We start from the raw sequence: 26,984 nt of genomic DNA, 5'->3' as shown, positions 1-26,984 counted from the left end.
ACAGGAGAGAGGGGTTCTGGCTGATCAATCACAGCGCTTGTGCTCTGCATAGAATTGATGCATTCTTACATTTTGGGCAAGGCGCACATCATGGTACACCGTAGGCTACAGCACTACGCCATAAACTACTAGTACTATAAATTGGCCTTTAGCCGTTGATTGTGATCTGTCCGCTGTGTTCAAGTGCAGCTTTCACCCGACGCGAGTGTTGCAGCGTTACGCAAAACAACGCCACAGTCAGCTTTTCTCAGTGTTAGATCTTTGGTATCAGTTTGGTGTGTCCCTAGTACCTACCCTAACTTTCCCATTTGTTGGATCGTAGGAATGGAATCGATGAAGGAATGCTAAAATTAGCTGGAAAAAGGAACAGTGTGAATCATGAGACAGGTTTGTGGTTGAGTGTTTCTATTTTATTACTGAACAATGTAAGCATGACTTCTCTTGACTAAGTCAGCAGGTTTCCATCTAGCCTGCTTTTCCGGGTCTCACAGTGGAGCATTTGAGGTTGCACGTGGCTATTCTCTGCTGGCTGGGTGTGCGTGTTTGAGGCTGATTTGAGGTGACTTGGTAGGAAAAGAGTAACAGCACAAAACAGCCGTTTCTTTATTCGTCCCTCATATTGAACACACACACAGATACGTACCTCACACTGGTATGATACAGTACCACCCCCTTCAATGGTGATGTATACATTCAAACAGCATCATCCATATGTAGCGTAAACCAACACTAATGGCTTTCTGTTCTCCAGCAAATTTCCAAATTCCAATCATACTTTCAAGTCGCATACTTTTAGAATAGTTAAGAGAATAATTTCTTTGTTAAAAAATGCAGATTTCCCAATATGGTGATGGTCAGAGTGTGATTTTAAATGACAGATTTGTGTATTGCAGGACAATCTACATTCATGATCTGGTGTATGTTTTAGGGTAATTTAGTGAGGGAATGCTGTGAGGGAATGCTGCTCTAATGTGGGTCACTTCTGTGAACTTCTGCAGGAACAATTTCGCAGTGAGCCTGATGCAGTCTGATTCCAAGATATCACAGATGTATTGAAAGGAATGAGATAAAGAGATCCCTTCCGCTCTCTGATCTTTTCTATCTGACACACGGGGAGGGTGAAAACTAGGCTGAGAGAGAGAGAGAGAGGGAGAGAGGTGACAGGAGACGGGGGGAGGGGCTGTTTAGAGCTAGAGATGTGAAAAAACGAATAGAGGCAGGCAGGCCTATAGCGGGGGTTGGGCTTAAGCACTGTGTGTGTGTGTGTGTGTGTGTGCGTGCGTGTGTGTGTGTGTGTGTGTGTGTGTGTGTGTGTGTGTGTGTGTGTGTGTGTGTAAGAGAGAGACCAGCTCCTTTCCTCTCTTTGTTTGAAAAAGCAGAGAGAAAGAGTGTGTGTGAGAGTGTGAGTGAGAGAGAGAGAGAGAGAGAGAGAGAGAGAGAGAAGGATTGAGTAAGGAAGGCAAAGAGAGGAAGAGAACGAGGGAGACACTCTTATTTTTTTACTTTGGCTCAAAAAAGGAATTCTGTTTTGTTTGGAGCTGGAATTCTGCATCCTTGACTGTGTCAGCTTTTGCATGGTGTGTGTTTTTGTTTTGCAACCCTGCCGGTGTGCGACTGTGTGTGTGAATGTGTGGTTGAGGGGGGCAGGTAGTCAATTCTGCAGCTGGTTGAAGGGAAAATAAGAGGCGAGATTTTGCTGAGCTCGTCCAGCCAACAGACTGAACAAGCAGCTCACACTGTGGATTTACCTCAGAAACACAGGGAATAACGCTCAGAAACACGGTAAGGCTCACTTTCCTCTCTCTCTCTCTCTCTCCACCTCTATCCCTCTCTTTCTTTGTGCGTCAAGCAGGCATTTAAACCGAACTCATGAAAGTATCCGGGCTGCATTTGGACAGCTCAGCAGAATGAACACACTTGGGCGGAGAGCAAGTGAAAGTTGCACTGGTTTTTCCAGTAGGAATGCCGCACAAAGGAAGCTTGTTATATGCAGTCATTCCAGCTTGTTCTGTTTGTGTATGTGTATTAGTCATAAACACACACTCATATATATATATATACACACTTGCTGTTTTTCTGTAGGTCTTATTGTTTTTCTCTTACAAACATGTTCCTCGTCTCTGTGTATGTGTGTAGTATAGAGGTTAATATATGTTGAGTATCTGAATTGTGGTTTTTAATTTAAAGTTTGTTTACATTTTGTAATTATATGCACTCTTTGTATGTGTCCATCGTGGCTATCAGAAGTGATGGTTAAGCATTATCTGTTAGTTGAGAACTAGAGTAAATCCCAGCGCTTGGGTGATATAAGTGTGTTAACCCTTCACATCCTCCTGGCCGTGTGCTTGTCTCACACGACACACATCCATTACCGGCATCCTGGAGTGTTTCGATCAATCAAGAGTCATTGTGTTTGTGTGTGGCGTTAGTGTCATGGGCGTGTATCTGTTGGCGCCGCCCCTAATTAAAGCTCTCCACTAAGATAAAGAAACACTAAATATTGCAGGAAGAACACACTTCATCATTGTCATGAGAAAATATGTATAACGCACCCCTGTCAGGGTGTCAGTGTCGCTCTTCAGCTGGAGAAGGTCCTATCTCACTCTGTCTGTCTGTCTTTCTTAACCTCATTCATCGTCGCAATAGCAAATCAGACTCTGGTGCGACTGTCTGGCCTGAAACGTGTAGCGTCGCCAGTGATGCTTTCCATCAGCATGTGTCACCCTCAGGCCAGTCTTGCTTTTAGCCTACATTCGCTGTCAGTCACAGCAGCACGGCTCGTAGCTGCTGCTAAACTCACGCACGAGCTAACTCTGTTAGCTTTAGCATTGTCAGGGCTGTTATTACCCATAATGCCATAGTGATTAGCAGGGTGCTAATCTATTCATTTGCTGCTAATGTAATTGTCAGCTCTGATAATGACTGGGTTGTGTTTGTTTATTTCTGTAATTGTTCATTTACATCTCATTTAGTCATTTAGTCGATGCGTTTATCCAAAGTGACTTGCAAATAAGGTCCGTGTCAGACAAGCTTTGATAGCTACAGGTTTATTTCTTAAAAATGACCTTAATGCTGTGCACACCTGGTATTAGCAAACAATGCCAGAAAAGAAGAGTATTAAAGTTCGGAAATCGTGCGTTTGAATAGGAGTATAAATGTTTATTTTTGTTACGTTTTTGTGTATACCTAATACAGATGCTCAGAGCTCATGTAAACCCCTAACAAATTCCTTGGGCGAGTGAGCACTTAACAACAGCTCTTTCTTATGCTGTTTCGATCAATAATTGTAGTAATACTGCTATTTTGGTAGTTAAATTTTGCATCATAAAAATGTTGCATCAAGAAAAGCAGCGTTCTGTCCTCATCATGATGGCTTTGACTCGGCCAGTCTTCATTGTACGCTCTTCTCTTTTTATCGCTCCCTGTGATGGGCGTTTGTTCATCTGCAGATGTGCACGCACAGCGAGGTGTGCGAATGTGTGTGTGTCCCCAGAACCCCACCCCCAGGACAGGCCTTGCTGAACGGGGATTGTGCATTCATTGGAATGGAGAGAGAGAAGAGAAGAGGGAGGGAGGAATGATTGAGTAGGCTGCCTGGAAAAGAAAAGAAGAGAGAGAGGTGGGGGAAGGGAAATGTTGCTTGGCTGGTGATGTTATGCTCTTGGTTGAAGGAGGAGAGGGGGAGGTGGGTAAGGTAGACATCCAGCTGGTCTGTTTGAGAGAACGATATAGAAACATCAGAGGAGGAGAAAATAGGCAGAGGAGATGCCGGAGGACTGCGAGCAAACGTTTCATGGGGGTCATATGTGCATGGCAGACCTCAACATAGATACTTCCGCTGTCTGTGTTTATAAATCGTTTGCCAGTGTAAACTCTTTTTGTCACACCAGTAAAGCTGCTGTGAAAGTGCTGATGGTGCACATGCTTTCTTGGTGAGATGTTTTGTTTGTTACATTTTGTTGGGACTTGGGAGTCACAAAGATGAGAGGATAGACAAGCGGTGTCTCCCCATCCATCTCTCTCTTTTCTAAAAGTCAAACATTTTCAGCATACGCACTCATAAATTCCTTATTAAGATGAGCGTGCAACCTGATCACTCCAAATGCACACCTGTGTTTCCTGTACCTCCTTTGTCTCGTTCAAGTCCCCTGGGAATAAGGTGGTACTGATACACACACACACACACTCACACTTGAATAAACAAACAAAGCTGTTTGCGTCTGGATAATAAGCAGACAGTATAGAAATCGGCATTTGCATTGACTCTCGAGTGTTTTTGTATAAAAAGTGATGCGTGGAGCCATCCGTATTATTTTTGTATTGTTATACAGTGTGTGTGGAGTGATGATGAAAGAACATTGACAACCACATCAAAAGACTGTACATCACATCTATGCAAACAGACTGAGAGTGAAAGAGAGATGAAGGTCAATGTTGCTGTGAATTGCCCTTCGCAACCCATTTCACTTCTGTAATGATTTTCTGTGTGAAATGAGATTCAAAGAGGAAAAATGTTGGCTTTTCATTAGAAAATATCTTTTTTTTTAAAACGCTCTTCGTCGACACTCGCATTTTCCAAGTGCTGCCCATTCACGCTGAAAACACTTACATCTATGTACTGCATATGAGTAAAACGTAAGATGCTTTGACTTGTCATTTCTGTCAGCTGTTTATTTACTTAACTTTTTTAATGATGCAGAAATGTAGTGGAAAGGAGTTTTTTAAATGGACGGACAATGAGGTAGGGATGTTGCTGTGGTGAACACAAGACTATAAAGTGGCAAAAGTGCTGAAAAACTGTGACACACGACGAAAAGTTTGTCATTTGTTTTCAAAAGCCTCGTTGTAGTGTGGACTGCGAAAACGGACGCTTTTGAAAACGATGACGTATTTTTTGTTATCCAGTTTTATAGAGAGCATCAAAATCCTTTCTGCATTTTGATATCTACTTTACAGAGCGCTTTCAAAAAGCTCAGTTTTTGTTGACAAACATGCCGCCTCAGTGTGGACTAAGGCCAAAATGAAGAGAACAAGATGTGTTTTCAAACAAAAACGTATTAGTAAGGACAGGGCCTGAATGTTGGCTCTGGCTCTAGCATCCCGTTGGCCAATTCTGAGTCTTACACCATATTTACATAGTTGGTAAATCTGTATCTGTTCTCATGTCGGGTTGTCTCAGTGGGTCAGATTTAACAGCTGCAACTTCCGAAAAGTTTGAATATATCATTCAGTCAGTGTTCAGACAGGCTTTCATGGCCAGTGAGCTTCTTTTCTTGCTGAAACTGTCTATAGTTGGAGAGCTGTGCGTGCTTTCTGTTGTTTTAATTCTCCGTTTGTAACTCTTTCATCTGCCTCTGTTGTTTGGTTTTCTCCTATATGTGTTTGCTGACAACTAAAAAAAAATCTTGTTAAACTTGAAGGTACAATGCGGGATGTTTTGTATGATCTATTAACAGAAATACAATATAACATACAAAACTGTGTCTTTAGATGTGTATAAAAACCTTATGTAATGAAAAGTTATGTTTTTATTACCTTAGAATAAACCAGGTGTATCTACATAGGGAGCGGGCCTATCTACATGGAATTTGTTATGTTGCGCAGCCATGTTTTGTACAGTAAGCTCTAACGAACAAACAGCTCTACTGAGCGCGTTTCGTATATGTTGGTCTTCTTCGTGTGTTTTTTTAGACGCAGCAGTTGAAGACGCACAAAGTAGTAAGTCATAGTACGGAGAGAAGGAGTAGTCGTCGTTTTCTAGCTGAAGCAATTGATTGTTCTGTCTTAGAAGTTTTGATAAAATGGAGGACCATGCGTATTGTGCACAAGAGCTGACAGAGCGTGAATCTCCGTCGTCAAAGAAGCGCAAACGTGATGCTGCCAGACGAATTAGAGACAAACGGCTGCAGAAATCCAGGATAAACATCGGTGTATCTATTACCAGATGGAAGGCACTGTTGAAAGACAAATGTTTTCAAGGCGACGCCGAAGTTGCCTGTTTTCTGCTAGACTGGTAAGATAATTCAACATTTTCAATGTTTCCACTTTTTCAATGTTTACCAAACAACTGTTTTGTTGAAACGGAAACGTTAGCATTTTATGCAAATGGCCATATTACCTCCGAATAATAATGTTTCCGTCCCTGCGATACGTACTCCGGTTGTTCCTGACTTTACAAAGGGGGAGACAAACGTCTACTCACTTACACCTAACTGCCTATGGCGCTGCCAGATCAAACGCTTTGAACAGCGTTGCTATTTACGATTAGCTAACTTTAGTTACTTCACTACTCTCAGCGTGTACTAGATAGCACGCAAGAAATATATCTAATTATAGAATTGTAACAGTAACTTTCGCAATAGAATACACGTTAAATGATTAATTACGTTAATATATTGCCTTACCTTTGTAAAGAAACATCGTTGCTTGTATCACTGCTATCTGCGGTCTCAGTAGACCACATCTTTTTTTACTGCTGCGGCCTCCATCGTACTTCGAAAGGGAGGGGTGAGCAAATGACTCAAAGTTGCAAAACTATAATACAACGCTAGTGGCCGCTGATTTTCAAGAACTGTGTGTGTGTGTGTTTGTGTAGACTTTTATAGGCAGTCTACACGTTTTTAAGCCAGTTGCACCAGGTTTCTGGAACGTCCCACACACTATACAATGTTATGCCTGTTAAAGAAATCAAACAGCCCGAAAATATAGTGTTGTGCTAGTGCATTATGGGCCGTGACCCCTTTGGAACCTCTGTGATCGATGGGCGTTTTGCATTACTAAAATGGAGTCATGTGACTAAGTGATAGGGTTACACCATCAATGGATAAAATGGCACAGAGCCAATCGATGGCAGCGATCATAGAGATATATAGACCATGAGGTCATGTCAGGGTCAAAAGTGTATGTGTTTGAGCATGTTTTCTGTCTGCACACATTCCCTTTTTCATTATTCTGTCACCCCTCTTTCTTTTGCCTACCTTGCTCTCTCTTTCTAGTGCTGTTCTCTGTAATGCCATTATGTGCAAGCTGCCTTTCTAACCTAGTTCTCCAGTGAGCTTTGACTTCTATTGTGAGGTGTGTACGTGTTTGTGTCAGAGAGAGATTTTAAATGTACTCTGACCTGTTGTGTAAGGTGTGGATGTTAAGGTAGGTGTGTTTGTGTACTGTTGTGTAACGTCTCTATGTCAATGTGTGTGTAAGGTGGACGATAAGAACTGGAGCCGTTTTGGCTGCACAAAAGTGAGATTTTCTGCAGGTCTGTACGAGATCTGGTGAATTCTCTGGACTGGGATGTGTGTGTGTCCGTGTGTGTTTGCTCTGCCTCTGCAACCTGATCCATTTCCTGAAGAGATCCTGTATAGATGACCCCTGTGTGTGTGTGGGGGGGGGTGGGTTGTGGGGGGGTAGGGGTAGTTTGCAGTCAAAGTCATTGTTGATGTAATTGATTTCTTGTTTCTGTCTTCTGTGATGTCTGGGCCTATTTCAGCTTGTTTCACGTTAATGTATGAATGTGTATGTTTATGACACACTTTGTGTGTGTCACATGGTATAGTGGCAGCTTTGTCTCCTGTTACAGTAGTTACAATAGGCCTCTGGCAACGAACAAGGCAGTAATAATAATAAATGTTTTCATATAGAAAAAATCCACCCACAAGAATTACACCAGGAACGACAGATAGAATGGATAAGGAATTCAACTATTAACTTTTTGTAAAATAACTTCTATTAAATACCATCCAAACTAATGCACTATTTTAAAATATTTGTGTAAGCCATTTATATAAGAACAAAAATAAAGGTTTCAAAATGTTGCTTTGACACCTGCCACGTTAACGGACCTGTCCAGTAAGTGTAAGTGTGATTTGTAGTCATTGTAATTTCTGAAATGCTATAATATAATTATTTTATTCAAGCAGTATGATGCCAGTCTATAGAGGACCGACACTTTAAGCTCTTATATTTATGTGTCATAAGTAAGAGATGGAGGGAGAAAAGAAAGCTTTGGGATTTGAGGTTTAGATCCCGAATATTCTCTTTCATGTTGGTGTTAGCTGGCGTGAACATGTGACCACCTTCAATCCAGCAGGTGCAAGATACAAGCAGTCATAAGAGCTGTGTGTGTGCGTGTGTAAAGCTGGTCCCATTTGTTTTTAGCCGCATCAATGGCAACTGTGGATGTTTCTTTCAATGAATGTTTATGTGGAGCCATTTGCTTGCAGCTATAGTGGCGTCCCCTGCTGTGTGTATGTGTAAGTGTGTTCATGTGCTCTGGTTGAGAATAAATAGAACAGCAGTGTGATTTCACACCCCTCCTCCACCGCCCGCCCCGCCTCTTCAGCATAAGTGCATCTGTGTCATGTCACTGGGTTTTGCTGTCCCAGAGTAACCCTCCCACTTCCTTGCTCCCAAGCACTCTCTTCTCTTTTTGTCCTTATTATAATTCTGTCCTTATAATTGTGTTTATATATATATATAATATAATTAAATACTACATATAGAGACTACCTTGATACATAACATATGTAAACATTCATGCAAGAAATAGCTATTGAAATTGTTTTTCTCTGTGTGGCAGCAGCCAAGTCATACACATGCACACACATGCGTCACATATTTATGTGTATACGCGTGTGTGTGATCGACGAGAAAGATAGCACAGAAGGCTTTTGTATGTTAATGTGTGTGTGTAGCCTGAGGCTCCTCCCCCAGGGAGAGACGGACAGGTGTGGAACAGATTGAGTTCTGCCTCATTGATGCCGTCTCTGCACACACACATATATATTATGCACAAATACAAGGTGACACCTGCACGCAAAGTGCATAGACAGTGTAGTGTGCAACACATACACAAAAATGCACACACACACAAACTGCACACCACAACTAATGCAACACAAAGGTGCATACCCATTAGTGTAAACAATACACATGCACACAGACATCTACAGCACAACACAACTCGTACAATACAAACCTGCATATCTGTTAAAGAGGTGATATGACACGAATATTATCGTTTGTTTTAGATGTAATGCAATGTGTATACACGATTTAAGGTTAAAAACGCTGTATTTTCCACATACCATGCATGTTTGTATCTCCTCTTTGCCCCGCCTCTCTGAAACGCACAGATTTTATACAAAGCTCATCGCTCTGAAAAGCGAGGTGTGCTATGATTGGCCAGTTAACCAGTGCGTAGTGATTGGTCGAATACTGCATGCGTGTGATGGAAATGTAACGCCTCTTACCATATTTGGAACATCAGGTTCCAAAGCAATTGTACTGACAGGTACGCCCACCTTACTTGCGTATACATTTGGGCGGTCTTAGTCAAATCATACCACGAACTGACGTAGATTTGTGGGGGTGTGGTTACACGAGGCGTTTCAGGCAGGTCTGGGTGAGCATTCGCTTTTAGATAGAATGCATCTTTTGTTCCGACACTTTAATTTTTGCAATTGTACGTGTCTAATACATGCATGGGCAACTTAAAACACACCAAAGACACATAAAAACACGTGTTCGCACCATATGACCCCTTTAATGTAAACGTATACAAATACACATGCACACAGACATATACAGCACAACACAACTAATACAACACAAACCTGTACACTCTTTAAACATATACAAATAGACATGCAAACAGACAGCACAGCACTATTTATACTATACAAACCTGCCTACCTGTTAATGAAAACATATACAAATACACAAGGACACAGACATACAGCACAGCACAACACAACACAACTCATACAATTCTGCATACCAATTAGTGTAACCATATGTACACACACATGCACACAGACACAACTCGTGTAATGAAAATCTTCATACAGATTCATGTAAACACACAAATAGATGTGATCAGGATACTAAATACTGCCCTGATCAAGACTTTACCGGAGCTGAAAATGATCAGAAACTTGTACTGCTGTGTAGTCTATTAACAGATGCTGTGACATAATGTTATGTGTGGTCTCTCTTCAGAAACTCCCACAACACACACCTCAGCTTTCTTACTATCTGACCTCATTCCTTCCCGCTTTCTGCTGTTTAAGCACATAATCGCACGCGCATTATGCTGTAAATTTATTGACACTGTGTTTTTGTTTTTACCTGGGTATGGCCCAGTGTTTACAAAACACAAATCTGAATCATTAGAATCAGAGTTGATGTTAAAAGTATTGTGCAAGCTCATTTTGCGAGTGTGTACTGTGCATGAGTGCGCAGTGTTACTTGTTAGTAGGTTTTTCCTTGTGTGTTTGTGTGTGGTCTTGTGTTGGTTGAGACACCATGTGTGGATCATATGTAAGTTTTAACTATGTTCGTATGAACAGATGGACTTGCTGGGGAAAGAACATTATGTATTTACACCATAGCCATTTATTTTTTTACAAATGACGAGGGCTGGGCGATATATCATGCGATTCTTATGCTCTCAGTTTCTCAATGAATTACGGTTAAATGCCACCACATTCGAAAGCCAGAGGGCACTCTTACGCAGAAACTCTGAATATGGGAAACAGAAGAAGAGCGATTTATTCCAGGAAATGCCAATGGTCATATTCTATCGCTGTTCTTCAAACCTTTTCAGGTATTTTCATGATGATAAAGTATATTTATAGTGATGATGTTTGACGAGTGTTGCTTTTTCAAATGCATGTTATAAACGACTCAATCTTGTGATTTTAGATCAAGCAGTACTTCCTACTGATCAAAGAGCCGTAGTTCACGGAAGAGCTGTACATAAAACACAGAATCAATTTAGACATGTATAAATAGTGTGAATCGCGATATATATTGCCCAGCCCGAGATGACATCTGAAATAGTTTGTTACAAATATTCTTTTTTACATTAACCATATTCACCAAGAGTCAAGTTGACACACATAAAGGCCTATTCAATAATACCAATAATACTATGTATTCCAATAATATTCCAATAATTCCTAGCTAGATTAATATTTATTTACTGTAAAACCGCTTTGCAACAATGCTAAATTGTGAAAGGCGCTATAGAAGTAAATTTGAATTGAATATCCTACACAATAGTAAGCTTGTAAAAATTAGATATTTCTAAATTAGTATGTTGAATGTATGTAATAGCTGCAATTTTATGTTTCAAACAGAGGTGGAAATGGAGAGGAAGACGTTACAATTTGCAGCTTTAAAGGTGCAGTAAGCAATATCTGAGAAATGCAGCTGATATTGGAAATCAACACGCAAACACACACATCCATTCCCAAAAGAAACGCACCTCCAAAAGAAACCCCAGCGCTCTCCAGCGCTAGAAATCCATTCCAATATTAACACACATCAATGCTCTTTGCATGATCGTAACCCTTCTTTTCCAAATATAGTCCTTGAACTTTTTCATTTTGGTAATACATCAACCATCCTTCATCTCTCTACAGTCTTTCTACAAATTTTTGCTTCCACAACCTTATGACCTTTGTTTATCTTTGGAACATAAAGTAAGACCGTTTTGATATGGTTCTCAAGCTTTCTGATCCTCCCATAGACAGCAACACAAAGTCAACTCAAGGTTCACGTAACTCGAGTGGTACAACCTTAATTTCATGAAGTAACAAGAATACTTTTTGTGTGCAATAAAACAAAAATAACTTTATTCAACAATTTACTCATTTCCGTGTCAGTCTCCAATGCACATCCACGAAAGCAGTGTAATTCAGGGTAATTCATGACAGAATTTTATTCTTGGATGAACTATCACTTTAATCTGATGACCGTCAATCAGATGGTCAGGTGAATTTTTGCTAGCAAGCTAGTTGCTATTTAACAAAACATTGCTGATATCGCAAGGTAAGTTTGGCTTTACCCCACTTTTAAACAGAAATATTGTCCTCCTATTTACACTATGGAATAAAATTCCACCAGATACAGAAATGTTATCCTTCTTTTTGCTCCATGCCTGAAAATGTTTGAGCAGTGTTTGGCTTTTTCTACTTTCTTTGGTTTTATAATGCATGGTAGACCATCTGAAATATGCCTCTGTGGTACTAGGTCACATTTCCCTTCCGTTCAGAGAGATCAAAATTCATTTTCCTCTCACTGTGAATATCGTGTTTTAGCTTTTGGTGTAAATTGGCCTTAAGGAATGATTGTGTCTGGGTGGAACTGCATGAGTGCTCATGAAGGTAGTTATTTAGAATTTTTGACTCTAAATAAAACATATGTTGCAAACAGACACTAATATACAGACTATAAAAGATTCAGACTGAATACTGCCCATGTGGGTCTGTACCTTTTGTAGACATGGATGGTTTTTGACAGAATTGAAAATCACGTTCTTATTAACCATCAAAGACTATATTTGCCACGTCTGGTGTAGTGTTAATGGTAGTTTGCATTGTCTGTCTGAACTAGTCGTCTACATGCATGGGGAATCAAAGTTAGTTAATGTTAGTAATAAAAATGTCCTGCTCACTTGAGATCTGTTTAAGTGTGAGATTTACATGTTAAGTTAAAGCCTCGGGGTTTAAGATTTATTTGTGTGTTGATGTAATGGAGAAGATGAAGAAGCGTGTACAAGCCTGTTTGTTGATCGCCTCAACACAATGTTACCTAGACTGTTGTTCTTGTTCCTGGCTCCGTTTCTGAAGTGACGTGTGTGCAAGAGGGTTCTGTCTGGTCTGGTGGTTGTTAGTGAGTCTGTGGATGTAGATGGAAATGTTTTTTTTAGGTTTTTAGGGTAAAAGAGAAAATTGCCGTTTTTGTTGTGGGCTGCTGTCTGTTTCTCAGACTCGCTGCTGTTATGTGGTCAACTGCATCTGTGAGAAATGGACCACACCCTCATGAATGACTGAGAGATGTTCAAAGATGTTTAAATATTCATGAAAGGCACATGCACACCCAGACACTTTAAAGAGAGCCGGTGTATAGTTCTGGGGAATCCTGCTTGGCTTGGTTGGTTACTGTTTAGACAACAGTGCATGTGTGTGGGTACAGGTTTGCATGTGGGTAAATTGCGCAAACCATACATGGTGATGTATGGTTTAGGTGATAAGGTGATATAACTGAATTTGACCTTTTCATGAGATGTGTGGTAAAAGTTCACTAAACCAGATCTTTACCACAGTTTCAGCACCCGCCCACCTTCCTGCTCATCCACTCACACAAACTGATCACAATCGCAAACACAGACAGACCAGTGGGCAGCGACCCAATACACTACACAAATGAAATGGACGCAATCATGCTTTGACCTCAATGTCTCATGGAACTCTGAAGCAGGGCCTGTTGCTCGGTGAGTATAACAACTCTAAGCGGTGTGAACACAAAGGGCGAGGGTTTAGTTCCCAGGAACAAAGTATTTACATTACATTTTAGGTTGAAATATTTCACTTTGTGAAGAGTTGGTCAGCTCTTCTGACTTGGCATAGTAACCACTTCCAAACACCCAGACCCTCTTAAACGGCACTGCACTATTCACAACACCAAGCATCGTGGTGGGTTTTTCTTAAGAAAACATAAAAATCTAGTTGTTTATATGTGCTTATGTGTGAGAGTTTTGGTGTGTGTGTGTGTGTGTGTGTGTACTGGGGTATGTGGGCTATTGTCCCAACATGAAGAGACGCTCTGAGTCATATGGTGACTAACCATCAGAAAAGTTGAGTACAAAACCTTGATTCACGTTAAACAAGCTTACACACATAAGTGGTGTGCACATGCAGGTGTGTGTCGGAGAAATTGTGGATCGTTGGGAGCAGGTGTGATAACGAGTTTTGTTAGGTGAGTAAGGTGATATAACTGTTCTACTCTATAACAAACAAGGAAAGTACATCTGTGGCACAGCCTTTTTGCTGTCTGGGGCCCTTGGGGGTTAAAAAGCTTTAAAAACTGAAGTTAATGTTTTACCAAAATGTTTGTTACACCTTTTTGCAAGTGACTTTAGTTGAGAGGTAATTCTGGATGAGTGTGGTAAAACGGTTATTTAATGTTTAGTTTTAAAAACTGGAAAAGTTTGTCCTTCTAAATGTTTTAAATCATGTCAAAGACCAACTTGTGAGGACATTTTATGCTCATAAATATGCCAAATCAAATTAGGTTGAGGGATAATCCATATGATCATATTATAAAAAAACATTGATTCTACGAGAGGTCCTCACTGATCTAACTTTGAAGGTATGGTATGCGTTTTTGCTGTTCAGTGGCAGGTGCTTTTTAAGATATCATTATTGGCAGAACAGGTTTTTTGGGTTGGTGAGGTAGTGCTAAAGTGTGCCTCTAGTTGTTCTTTGTTTTGTTTTGTTCTGGATAAACGCCACTGAAGAATAAACATATAATTTCTTTCATACTGGAGTAATTACAGGATGTGTATGTTTGAATGATTTGCTAATGCATTACAGTATGATCAATAATCGCACACCTCTGTGTCGAATTAGCACATTTCTGATATCTTATTGACAATGGATGTGTAGAAGTCACAGAGCTTTGATGTGTGTTGGGCCAGCTAAGTGTTCAGCAGGTCTGTCTGTCTGTCTGTGCGTGCGTGCGTGCGCGTGCACAAGTTCAACAGAGCCATATTTTTTTTAATGTCTTGTTAAATATATATGTAGTTAAATAATAGACGAATCATGTTTCACCTTAAATCCAGGTTTAGGTGTAGGGTAAATGTCTTAATATGAAATATGTTTCTCACTCGCTTCTTAGATCTGTGTTTGTACACACAACGAGGAAGCACAATCAATGAGAACCTTCATTTTCTTTTGTTTTTTTGTCACATGCTGTCTCCTATTTTACACTCTCAAGCACCAGACATCGACTTTGATGATTATTTTGAGTCTGAGAGTCATAGTGTCCCTCACAGACTCGCATTTTCATATTTGTTTGGTCTGAGTGTTCTCTGAATACTGTCTTTACCTTCAGAGAGTAGATTAGTCCTGTCTGTCTTTTTGGAAGTAGAAACAGACTCTTGCCTTTTCTCATCTACCTCATGTACACTCCCCCTCACTGACCTTTGAGCTCTGTCAAGTCTGTCAAGGTTCACAGTGACATTTCAAATGAAGGGCTCGATGTTAGCTATGAAATTTCAGAGCTTGATTCCACAAAATATATCACATCCTTTCTTTTTGAGTCGAAATTTTGTGCATTCAGGTGCTTAGAAAGGTTCCCCAAACATACACATTTTGAGGTATCATTTGTGACCGTAGCATCAGCACTGCTGGGATATATGACAAAAATAAGTCAGATCCCTAGCCCCAAGTGTGAGTAATAATAACAGTTATTTCACTGTAAGCGCTACTGATAAGGAATTGCAGTGTTTGAATCTTTAAGTGTAGGGGGTTTCACATATGTTTAGATTTTACAGTTGTTGCTGGAGGTCAGTTTTTAACTTGTCTGAGCAGCTGTCTACCTGCAGGGGTGCGACTCTTGACATTTAGGTCATAAGTCGAGTGCCCTGACCGTTTCTATTTTACAGCTATCAATAAACATATAAACCCACTTTATCTGTCGATAAAAAGCTGTCGATAGAGAATGGGGTCAAAAATGAATACCAAGGCACATTGGGATGAGTAAATTCGATGGTATGTTCTTCCCTTAACTGTGACAAGAACAATGTCCTTGAAAAGTTGTTGTAGTCTCTCTACTGTTTGGGGGTATGTAAGTGTGGGGCATAGAATTTCAAAATCAAATGTCTAATACTGACATTGTAAATGGTAGTGTGTATGTATGTTTATATGATGGGTTGACGTGGACATATTGGGCAGGGGTGGGTGTTAACCCTCTGAAAGAATCAGCCATGTGTGGCACCTGTGGCATTCACCCAGTGCTGATTCAGTGAAGCCCACAAAGGGATTTAAAGGCCATTACATGTTCTCACGCAGACTCTTACTCATAGATACACGTACCACATTGCCCATCTGACAGTTTTGCATATTTAAGTTCTGTCTATGTGTGTGATCTGAATTCTGCTGTGCTCGTGGGAATGCTGGTATATTTAGCTTGTGTGTGTGAAAACAGGGTTTTATGAGATTAAGCCCAGTCCCTTCCTGTTTATAAGGCCTGAGCCAAGCAATCACAACAGAGCTTGGTCTCAGGAAATAAATATTTTTAAATAATCCAAAACACTCAACACATACATATCAACTCAAATCTAGTGTGATAACGGTATGTAACTGTGTAACTGAGTGTTTGGGTGTGGGAAAGATCACAGGGCATCACACCCCAGTCACACCAGTGGTCATGTCACTTCTCCCTCTGTTCAGTTCAGTGTTCAGATTCCCGCCATACACACATAAACATGGTCATAGTGCTGGATAGCAGAGATACAGTGCTGTAGTTAGTTGCAGTGTGAGATGTTGCAAAAGATACAAAATGAATAGTAGTTTGTTTCCTGTATCCCAAAGAAAGGAATTGCACATCTGCTTCTCTTGATGCCTGTTTTGGTAGGCGTTATGCTCAGAGCAGCTCACATCCTGTGTGTGTATGAGATGTCCTTCCGCTGCTGTCCAATAAGCCTGGTTCCCGTGACACACACCCGTGGTTTTGGCCAGCCTGTTGTGTCTCGCTGCCACTGATGTAACCTTGCTAAATTTAACGTGGTGATCACACACACGCGCACACAGCGTCTGTTTGCAGTTGCATGGACATACCATGCTGTCCTCACACTCTGTCAAGAAACATCCTGACTCACAGATGGCACATGCCAAAGGTTTCTATAAAACTTTACATTTGTGAGATTGTCGAAGATTAAATGCCTATACTGATTAGTTTTGCTTCTCTTTAATTTACAATATTCAAATGGCCTGTCCGCTGTCTGCAGATCATTCTATATGAATTCAGTTTGTTCTCAGCATACCTTTATTCATCCTGCTATATCCACTGCTATTTTTTTCCAATTCATTTTAGCATCATATTCCAGTCTAAACTACTCTATTCAGTTGTTGTTTTAACTGTTCATTTGTAATCTGTTGTTTTTAGTATCCACTGGGCAATATATGGTATAACGCTCTTGATTGCGTCATTGGATTGACGGAGGAGAGGGAGTCTTAAGAACAGCGTGTTTTACGCATGATATTTTGAATATTGTATTCAGACGTATTAATAGTTGGGAGGCGGAAGTGTCGTCCTGGGTGGCTGAACGAGTAGGACAGTCACGAGTCCGCCTTAAATGAGGAAGCAGGCGGAGTCACGCCTGTTTGTGCTGTCAGGGAATTCCGGGGCCGTGCACTGACGTCAGACACGAAGGCGGCACCGTGGAGAGAGAGAGCGCGTGTGCTGAGCGGTCTCGCGCACAGCCGGAGCTGTGTGTCCCTTTAAAAAAAACCAGCGCCGCTCATCGCAACTCGATCCTGCTTGAACTCAGACACAGAGCTCTGTGCTCTCTCTACACACAGAGAAGACTATCCTAACGACATTACATATTACCAACACGCCCTCTAAGAAGACAGAGAACACACTTTTGACTTTTAAACCGGATGATTTAAGGAAATAAACGGGTCTGCGGATTAATTTTGGTTTGATTTGGCCGAGTTGGACTCGTATATTCCACTGTATGCCTCGGATAAGTTGCAGTTGATCTGGCTCACCATATTATCTGGTACTAAAAGGCTTCACTGCCACATTCGCGTTTATGTTTTGTTCCTGGTTGCGTTGATGCGGCGCTTCTTGTTACATTTTTTCGAGAGGGTTTATAACAAAAGCGCCGCCTGTAATTTAAACTACTGTCTGAATGACTTAATATGTGATCACTCATAATTAAATCATTTTTCTCGTGTCACACATCGGACGTCTCGAATCAGATGTAAGGAAAACTAAAAGACGTCCTCGTTTGTTCTCCAACAGATCCTGTCTAACTTTTGGAAGCAAAGGCTGGAGACACAATCGGATCTCGCAGGACGAGTTTTACTACTAAAGGTAAGCAAACTATTCCGTATTAAAACCGATCAGTATTACTCCGTTGCCAAACTCGTAAGTAGTTTATACTTGTTTACAATGTTTCTTATGTTTACGCTGTTTGTGTGAATGAATGTGTTGTAGTAAAGGGTGACCGGAAGATCAGTCCTCATTCCCACGCATGTTAACTCTTCACTGTCCGACCCTTGTCTTACACATGAATGTTCTTGTATTGAACTAAAATGTTTATAAAAAATCAAAGCATAGCTTAGATCTTAAACCGGTTTTTGGCGATGTACAGTGTCTTTGTCTCCGGGGGTGGGGGGGGGGGGGGTGGCGTGGTTAAAGGCAGAAGTTGTTTTTAGGTGTTCATTATTTTAGAGTCTCGTCCCCACGTGTGTTAGGAGGAAGGGGTTGGGTTTACAGTGTAAACTGCCTCGGCCCGGCCCACTGAGCCCTGCCCTGCCTACACGTCAAACAAAGAATAGTGAACCACGTTGTTATATGCGCTACTTTGTAAATGTTACTAGATGTACACGTTGGTCAGACGGACGTCTTTCGTCACGTCCAGCAACGAGTCGAGTTAAAACAGTTAAAAAGCGTCCTGTTGCGCTCCGTTCTGTTGTTTGGCATGTGTGTGTGCATGGCGCTTATATTTATGCATGTGTGCGTGTTGGCAACTCGATCCGCTGCTCTTTGTTTGACATGGGAGGGCGGGGCTCCACTGCGGGGATGGGGCGAGCCGGGCAGTCTCATAAAGTTGAATGGATCGTTTCAGTCTGCACTTACTGAACTAAATGCGACTGTCTGAAAGGAAATAATTTGCATCGTTTTCTATTACAACAAGTCCGCGGCCCTGCCCGGGGGTGGGGTGTTTTTCTCTCAGTAAATACATATTCCGACGCAGGTTAGGGAACATACCGGGGAAATTTATCTACGACATGGACAGGATTTTTGCTTTAACTTTTATTATACGTTATCGACGGCGATTAAAATAACCGGGAACACGAAAGTGATTTTAATTGTTTGGGGTGGATGGGGCACTTTGCATTTTATGAGCAGTCATAAACACCAGTGTAGGTAAATACAAGGCTGTATAAGGGGCTGGGAGATCCCTTTGAAGTTCGACTTCCGATCAATTAGCACGAGTGACATAAAAAAAACAGAGAGGCTTGTTTCGCTTTGAAGTTAAGCGTTATAAATAGTGAGAGAGTAATCCGACGCAGATCAGCGGTTGTTTTGAATGTGACGTCAGCTCGCTTTATTGTGACGACATAAAGGTGTATCAAAGCAAGTAAACAACCACAAGAAATTATTAAGATCTATTCAAATGCATTGTGATATTTGATATTCTGAAGTTTGCTGTGTCTACTTTCTGTTAGTTGTAAGCTTTTTTTCTTTCAGGCGTAGGTTATGGATGGTAAATATTTTGTGTATTTTGAGTGATGGAACAACTGTCACCTGTACAGATTGTATGTTTGTATGTGATAAGGGCAGGGGCAGACTGACCAGTAGGACATTCTGTCAAAGTCCAGAACGGCCGTCCGAATGACAACCTACGGCCGCAAGGGCGGCCCGGCCATCTGGAGTATCGGAACTTTTCCCGGTGGTCCGCTAATGTATTGGGCAGTAATGGACGCTCGGGCTGGACAGACAGACGACATTACATGCAACGCCAAGGCATTAGCGAGACGGACACGTAAACATGTAATGCAATGACCGACCCCCCCCTCCCCGTCGACAGAAATGTTGAAGGGCTGATGAAATCAAACTCTCACCCCCCCGTTGACAAAAATGATGAAGGGCCAATGTGGGCCGAAAACTCCAGCGCCGTTTTTGCTTCCCAGTCCGCCCCTGGATAAGGGGAGGAATAAATATGTATCATGTAGGTCATTGGGCTTGCTGGAGTGCTTAGTCAACGTATCCTTATCATGTTAATCATTTGAGGGTGATTGTGACATTGACAATGAGCCAGGCTTGCGTGAGTGTAGTTGTGCTGGTATTTAAAAAAACGGGTAAATGATGAAAAGATCTCGCAAGCTGTAAAATACTCCTCATTAATTCCACTCAGCCTATCAGTTGTGGGAGTGTGTGTATGAACTTGAAGTAAGGTGAGGAACGTTTGTGGTGACAGGAGGAAGAAGGAAGTTAAGTACACCCGTTAGAGGAATTTCACTAAAGAAAGTGCGCGAGTCTGTGTTGGGGTGTCTTTTCTGTTTTAGTTGATTATTACCTATAAACAACATACTGTATAAGAAAGGGAGTTTCATACGGTTTCTGATATAGAATTCCCTCCCCCCCTCACTGGCTTTGTCACCTTGCCAGTTTGTGTTATTATCTCACATTTTGGCCAAAAACCAAAGTGAAGGGAAAAGAGAGAGTGAGTAAAAGAAAGGGAGGGGTAGTGAAACTCGAGTAGGAGGGGATGAAAGGAATATAGAATAGGGGAGCGAGAGTGGTGGAAAATAAAAAACATCAGTCATGTTTCTGTGAGTCAGTTTTTTTGGATGGAGTGAGCGGCCAGGATGCAAGACACAGTTCGCTGACATGTGTCATAACGTGAGGGGGAGACATGACTGAGGTGGAGACATGACTGAGGTGGGATTGTTTTCCTGTGTCATAAGCAGCTAAGCAGACACTTGGTCTCATTCTCCCTCTTTCTCTCATTAAAACCAAATGTACTCATGATCAATAATCCCCATTTTAATATTTAAAAATATTAAAATATATATATATTTTTAAATTCCATTACCAGACATGTTTTCGAACAAGGTTTCTCACCATCTGCATCCCGGTCCAACTTTCTGGGTGTCGGACATTAGTATTTCCGTATGCTGCCACGGCAACCAGTTGCTATGGCAACCAATATCCAGCTTGTTTGTGATTTTATTCTTTTTTTTACTCGCAATTTCTAAGCGTGTGTGTTTTTTCTTGTGTCTAAAGCACTGGTTTCTGGGAAATTACAAGTACACATGTAGGAGGGGGCTTTTGGGGGCTTACAAGACACAAACAACAAAAAGAGAAAGAAAGAGAGTGCGAGGGTGAGAGAGATGTTCAGGGTTTGACTGTTCTAGAAATGAAGATGTTTTGATGACTTCAGAGAGAAGTCATTCCTGGTACTTAGCATTGAGGATGAAAGGCCTATTTCCTGACATTTCAAGATGACATTTCGGCACATTTGTACATACTGTGAAACTGAGTGTGTTTAAAGTTTGCTCACAGATGGCTGTGTGACACACTCCAGACTTTCATGTCTAGCAGTCGTTCGCACACTGAGTCACACACAACACAGCCAGTCACACACAACACTCTTCTTTTTGCCATTTGGGTTGTTTGCGCGTGTGTTGTGTAACATGTTGGTGCAACAGTAACTTTTCTGTTCCTTAAAAGTTTTAGTTCTCTGAAGAACCGTTACACAATACAGAAGTGACAATAATACAGAAACAACGCAGTCAGAACATAAGAAACATTAACATTTTGAGTTTCAGAGGGAAGTAGCACTCCTTGTGTTTAGATGATGGGCCATTCATAAATGCAAACGAAAAGTATGTTCCACAGGAAGTTACATCATCCCCCTGAAGTCCTTTTAAGACACCCTCTCCCTCATCTTTGTTGAGAGGCCCACTTCCTGTTGCTCTGACGAAAACTTCCTGTCTTATCATAGCCTACCTTAATGACTTCTGCAAATTCACAATCACAAAAGCTGCTATTTTGCCCAGCTGATATGACAATTCAGTCAAAGATGTCACAGTATCTTAAATATGAGCCTTCTGTTGACATAGTAACGTTATTACTACCTGTTTAAATATGTAAAAAGCATGTCATTTAAGATGTGACACAGATCCCAAGGTGAGCTTATTATTCTAGTATGAGTAACATTGTTGTCAGTAATAGCCTCCATCTCATTCAGGGCATTGACTAAGCATGTTTTTCCAGTAGTGCTCACCACAGTGACAGCACCTGATGCTGTTATTTACTCTTAACAGGACATTGCCACTAAGAGAAACCTGATGCTTTTCTAGGTAATTTTAGAGTACATTCATACTGTGACTGTGACCGAATTATGATTCAAATCTCATTCATATCACTGCTGGTCTTGGCGTCACATTTTGTCTCCTCCTCATCTTGTGGAATGATGGTATTTAGTCTAGGCTTATGTTATGACGCTTCAACCAGAAAACAGGAGAACAGTGTGGAAGTAGGTTGAGGGCTGTTATATTGTCAACGTCTCTGCACAGGAGCCTACAAGATTTGCGGAAGACTGTTGCGACATTAGGAAAGCATAATGAGGCCGGTTGTGAAAGTTTATTGTAATGTTATTTTTAGAAGATTGGCGCGAAGAAGAGTTTTGTAAAAGCTATATGCAGCCACCTCGTTCTGCAGCAGGGACTCAAGCAAGCGTTGAGCGTGTCCTGAGCTGAACTCCCTCTCTGGATCAGAATGTACACTGTGCTGCACGTGGGTGTGTGTTTGTGTGGAGGCTACAAGTGCGGGCTTGGAAAGCAGAGACGCCATGATGATGACGACAGCCTAGCATCAATGGCAGGGAACAGACGCAATCCAAATGTGACTTTGTGTTTCCTTGTGCTCGTGTACGAGTGTGATCTCTATCAGAGTTGGGTTATGTAATTGCCAAATGTGTACGCTCACCCACAGGCCCTTCCGCCGGCCCCCTTTGCTCACTGACGAACATTCCAGCTCTCCCATTTCCTTGCTACTCTCCAATATGTTTTCGCCTCTCGCGCATTCCATGCTTACACTGGTATTCCTTGTTTCCATTCCATCACATTCCCTTCCACATGCTTATACAATCGACTGTGTTGGCTTTTGTGTAGTTTTATGGTAGTATAATTGCAGGAATAGCTGGTGGGACATTGTTCTCATAGGGGGAAATGACATCACTCACATGACACATAGCCCTATTTCGGAGCTTGAGATCTGATTTAGGAATAGTCTCCATATTCCCCATACTGATATCATCCACCATTCATTCATAAGCAGTGTCCTGAAATGGATTCACCTCTTAGGGCCGTTAATCTCCAACCAGCTTTATGCTTGGTTAGTTGGTTGACGCTGTAATTTCCTGCACGTTAGTTGGAAACGCCCACAGACGTGGTGCTCATCTGGTTTGGTGTTTTTAGATGCCGATCTAAGTGTGACGACCATGCCAGTGACTGGAATTATTTTTTTGATGTTTGTTGTCACGGGGATTTTTGTTAACCTGAGGGGCAACATGGAGGTGAATAGGGGACTTTCTAATTGTGATGTCACTGCCATATGTTCCTGAATCAAATTATTTAAAATAATCATAACCACACTCCAACCGCATGTTCATTATTATTATCAACATCACCACAGGCTAGCTTTGATCAAAAACGATGAGTTTCGGATTCCCCGGTTTGGTAAAACGGGGAAAAAACCCCTCTGTGAATTTACAGTTCTCCCTGTTCGCACATTGAAAGCAACACATCGTGGCGGAGATCGATGACGGCACACTTTAAGAAATTTCCGATGTTGTCACTATGGTGGGCGTCCCTAATCACCTGACCGTAAAGAGAGTGCGTGAGATGTGGGTGGAGTCTGGGATGTGGGGTAAGCCCTTTCCATGGTTGACTAATGGGAGTTCCCCAATTAAACATGTGTATGCGTTTCGATTAGATTCTCTTTCAATAAAGGCTTCATCCAAAATCAGTTAAAGCAGTTTTGAAATGGTATCTTTTCCACATTACTAGAAATGCCTATGAATAGAAATGCTTGTAAAAATGAGGCTGACGCAGTTTTTTTTGTCATTTTAAAGAAGTGATTTGAAGAAGATTTAGTTTCAGTGTGGTTTTTGAATGCACTATGCATTCACTACCCACAGATGTCTTGTCAGTTGTGACGTGGTATTCAGGCCCGTTTTTACTTGGATACCTCTTCACCATAACTCATCATTATGTGTCAGAGACAATGCCACTGTTGTCCTGCTTACCACCCAAGATGTCAATCGAGAGCATTTCTTTTCATTACATTTTTGTTACTATCTAAGACAATTTGATATAAATACATGACTGTTATATTAAGCATTATTATAAATGTATATCTACTAATGCATATCAAGTGTCTCATAATATAGACACTAGTCAAATAGCACCATGTTACCTGTGGTTTCTTAATGACAGGCCTGAAAAGAACTGGTAAATCCAAAATAGGTTCTACTTGACACAGTGTACATGGACTGTGCTGATGAGTTACATCGTCTTCATCCAGCCTGATTTTATCCATGCTGTGCAAATGATAAAATCTCAAACTGAATGGCTCACTAGGTGGCAGTACTAACTGTAATTCTATCCTAGAAACAAATGTTTAAGTCGACTGATTCGTGAAAAGAAATGACAGGACATGTCTGTAAGATGGAAGCGCTATCACAATACTGTAATATGCACATGCATTGAACGTGCCCATGCTGTAGTCCAACTGTGCTCAAGACAGGGAGAAAATAAAGAATACCCGAGCCTTTGGTGGTTGTCAGTTCAGAAGTGCCCTTTCCCCAAAAACACATTTCGTCTTAAAAACGGCTTTTTTGACCTCTTGTCTGTCAGTTTAGTGATGGCATGCCTGCAAGACCTAATTGTATGTACTGCCCTGTGCTAATGCTAACGGTAGAAATAAAGCCAACATAAAAGCAAATTTGTAAAAGCAGAGCGCTCAAATTCAAAGCACTGGTCTTTATCTCTGTGTTTCTCTTTCTACAGTGATCCACGAACTCAAAGTCAGGCGAGATGACTAAATGTGTTGGTGCTAAACCTTAACTCTTCAAATGTTCGAGAGGTGCAGCTAGATGCTTATTTGACAGGCAAGTGTACATCTGAATGTGTGTGTTTGCAAAATTGACTGCATATACAGCACAGGCTTAACAAACGTGACAATGCAACTGCAGTGTCATATATATTTTGATCCCCACTACAAGCTAAATCTGGAGTTCCTGAAATATCATGGAAGCCTTTTAATAGTGTGAAATTGTGAGCCAGAGAGGAGTGGGTGGGCTGCTGTGCTAGGCTCAAAATACACATACATATCGTCTGACTAAACCTGCTGAGAAATAAGTGGATCATGTACACACACTTGCTCTGTCTAATCGGTCTTAAAAATGTACCTTTTGAATAATTATTTTCTCACTGTCAAAATAACAGCTTAACTTTAAAGAATACGAGACTATTTTTCATTTACAGTCTAGGAACAACCCATCAGGTTATACTGCATTTTATGGATGGCAAGTTTTTGCATATGTGGCCTGTTGGGTTGCACAATGAAATTCGGTGTATTCTTGTGTTGTTTTATAGAAAGACAAAGCTTGTGTTTGCCTCTTCATGCACTTCTGCCAAGTCCATAATTAGAGTGTTGGGCATCTTTTCTTTATGCATACATATGTGTGTGTGCCAAGCAATTTCAGTCGTGTGTGTGTGTGTGTGTGTGTGTGTGTGTGTGTGTGTGTGTGTGTGTGTGTGTGGATCCAGTGTGCCATCAAAATGTGTGGGAAGCTCTGTGTGTTTGCATGTGTGGGCAACATGAGCACAGCCGGTCTTCTCACTTGGAGTCTCCCAAAAGGACACTTTAATTTTAGATCTGTCTTTCTTTTGCTTAATCTATCCCTCCATCCTGTTTAGGCCTTCTGCTGCCAGCTCCAGCCCCCATTCGTTGATTCTTTCTCCGTCTCTTCCTCTCTCCATCACGCCTGGCCTAATGAGATTAACCTCAGTGTCTTTCTTGTCATACACACAACACACACGTACACGCAAATAATCAAACTCAACCAACACAAGTACACACACTCCTTTATGTACACATGCAAACAGGCACTGCTGGCCTGACTCCAGGGCCCCACTCATCCCTCCCTCTCTTTGCTCTTTCCCTCTGCCAAGAGGCCCCAGGAAGGGTTATAATGACCTCAGTGTACTCACCCCATAGGTAAACTCCCACAAGCCCATCTGTGCACACTTTTCTCCCATTAGAAAACAGAAGAGTACTGCCCCCTAGAGATAGTCCATGGTACTGAAATTCTAGAGCGTTTCTTTGTTTGTGTCTGCCTTCAGGCCAAACACTCATGAAGCATACAAGGGACGTTTTTTTTCCCCCACTGCTGTGTTTAATGGATTGAACTGTATTTGTGTGCCTCACCCTCAAGCCCCATCTCTTTTCTTTTACTTTCTAGTTGGCAGGAGTAGCAGTACACAGCTTCTCCATTGTGTTGGTGAGTGGCCCTCACTGTTGTGCAGTGGAGGGCTTCACACTCGCAGCTAGTGTGGTGAGTACCAAGACCTTCTAAAAAAGCTGTACACAGTGGTGGCATCTATTGTTTGCTTGGTTTTGGATGAATACGGACATGTGTACAGTTTACATTTTTAGCAGTATAGTGTCATTTTATACAGTTGAGTAACATTGATATAATTAATAAGAGATTAGTCGAATGCTCTGCCATCTGGCTTTTTAGGCCAGACTTGAGGAAAACAAATTCAGATCAGCATGGAGGTTTAGTTGTTTAATGGTTCAGTGTTACACCTACTTGAATTTCGGGATTAGTTCTGAAGGATTTTCTAAGCATTGCTCAATGTATTGGCTTTGATATTTTGTACTAAACACAACCAGGTGATAAATTCTGTGAGCTTCTAACTAAAATGACTTTGCAGGAATGAGACTGAATGTTTGTTGTTTGTTTATTGACTAGGCTGGATGCATCACACAGCAGAACAGTTTGGTGGGTGCAGCACACGGGACCCTTTTCCTCTGGACGGACTCAACCGGGGACCATGGGCTCCCGTGGGCAGTCGCGCATGGCCACCTCCCTCCAGGTATTTTTGTGTTCATGGAGGTGTGTTTTGCACTGGCTGATGCATTGTCAGAATAAATGATTTACTTGCTTACAGATAATTTCAGTACTCACTGGGTTGATAAATTCACTTTTCAAGCAGTCTTAACTACTACAATAATGAACAAAGAAATAAAATGGTCCTATTTCCCTTTTTCCTGATAGGTGCTTACCTGGTGTCACTCAACACCAGTTTCTCCCTCATCTCCCTCCCAGTCACATGACTGGACTAAACCATCCAAGTAAATTCTTAAACAGTGGGTAAGTTTCT

At 41.4% G+C, this 26,984-nt stretch overlaps 1 protein-coding gene across 2 annotated transcripts in view; it reads left to right on the top strand.

Annotated features, from left to right (window-relative positions):
• Positions 1-1,385: 1,385 nt before the first annotated feature.
• Positions 1,386-26,984, top strand: part of kdm6ba (lysine (K)-specific demethylase 6B, a) — a 38,677-nt gene continuing 13,078 nt past the window's right edge. The window contains exons 1-6 of one of the 2 annotated variants that reach the window (XM_057319975.1): positions 1,386-1,782; positions 17,818-17,889; positions 24,603-24,703; positions 26,060-26,152; positions 26,573-26,696; positions 26,879-26,974. In XM_057319975.1, coding sequence (XP_057175958.1) covers positions 26,578-26,696; positions 26,879-26,974 — 215 coding nt within the window. In that variant the 5' untranslated portion in view covers positions 1,386-1,782; positions 17,818-17,889; positions 24,603-24,703; positions 26,060-26,152; positions 26,573-26,577. Of the gene's footprint in view, positions 1,783-17,212; positions 17,573-17,817; positions 17,890-24,602; positions 24,704-26,059; positions 26,153-26,572; positions 26,697-26,878; positions 26,975-26,984 lie in introns of those variants that run through there. The other variant, XM_057319892.1, reaches the window with a different exon arrangement.

The sequence above is a fragment of the Triplophysa rosa genome, linkage group LG1 (genome assembly GCF_024868665.1).
Source record: "Triplophysa rosa linkage group LG1, Trosa_1v2, whole genome shotgun sequence".
Classification (NCBI taxonomy): domain Eukaryota; kingdom Metazoa; phylum Chordata; class Actinopteri; order Cypriniformes; family Nemacheilidae; genus Triplophysa; species Triplophysa rosa.
The sequence above is the reverse complement of the archived record's forward strand: the minus strand, read 5'-3'. Positions and strand labels throughout refer to the sequence as shown.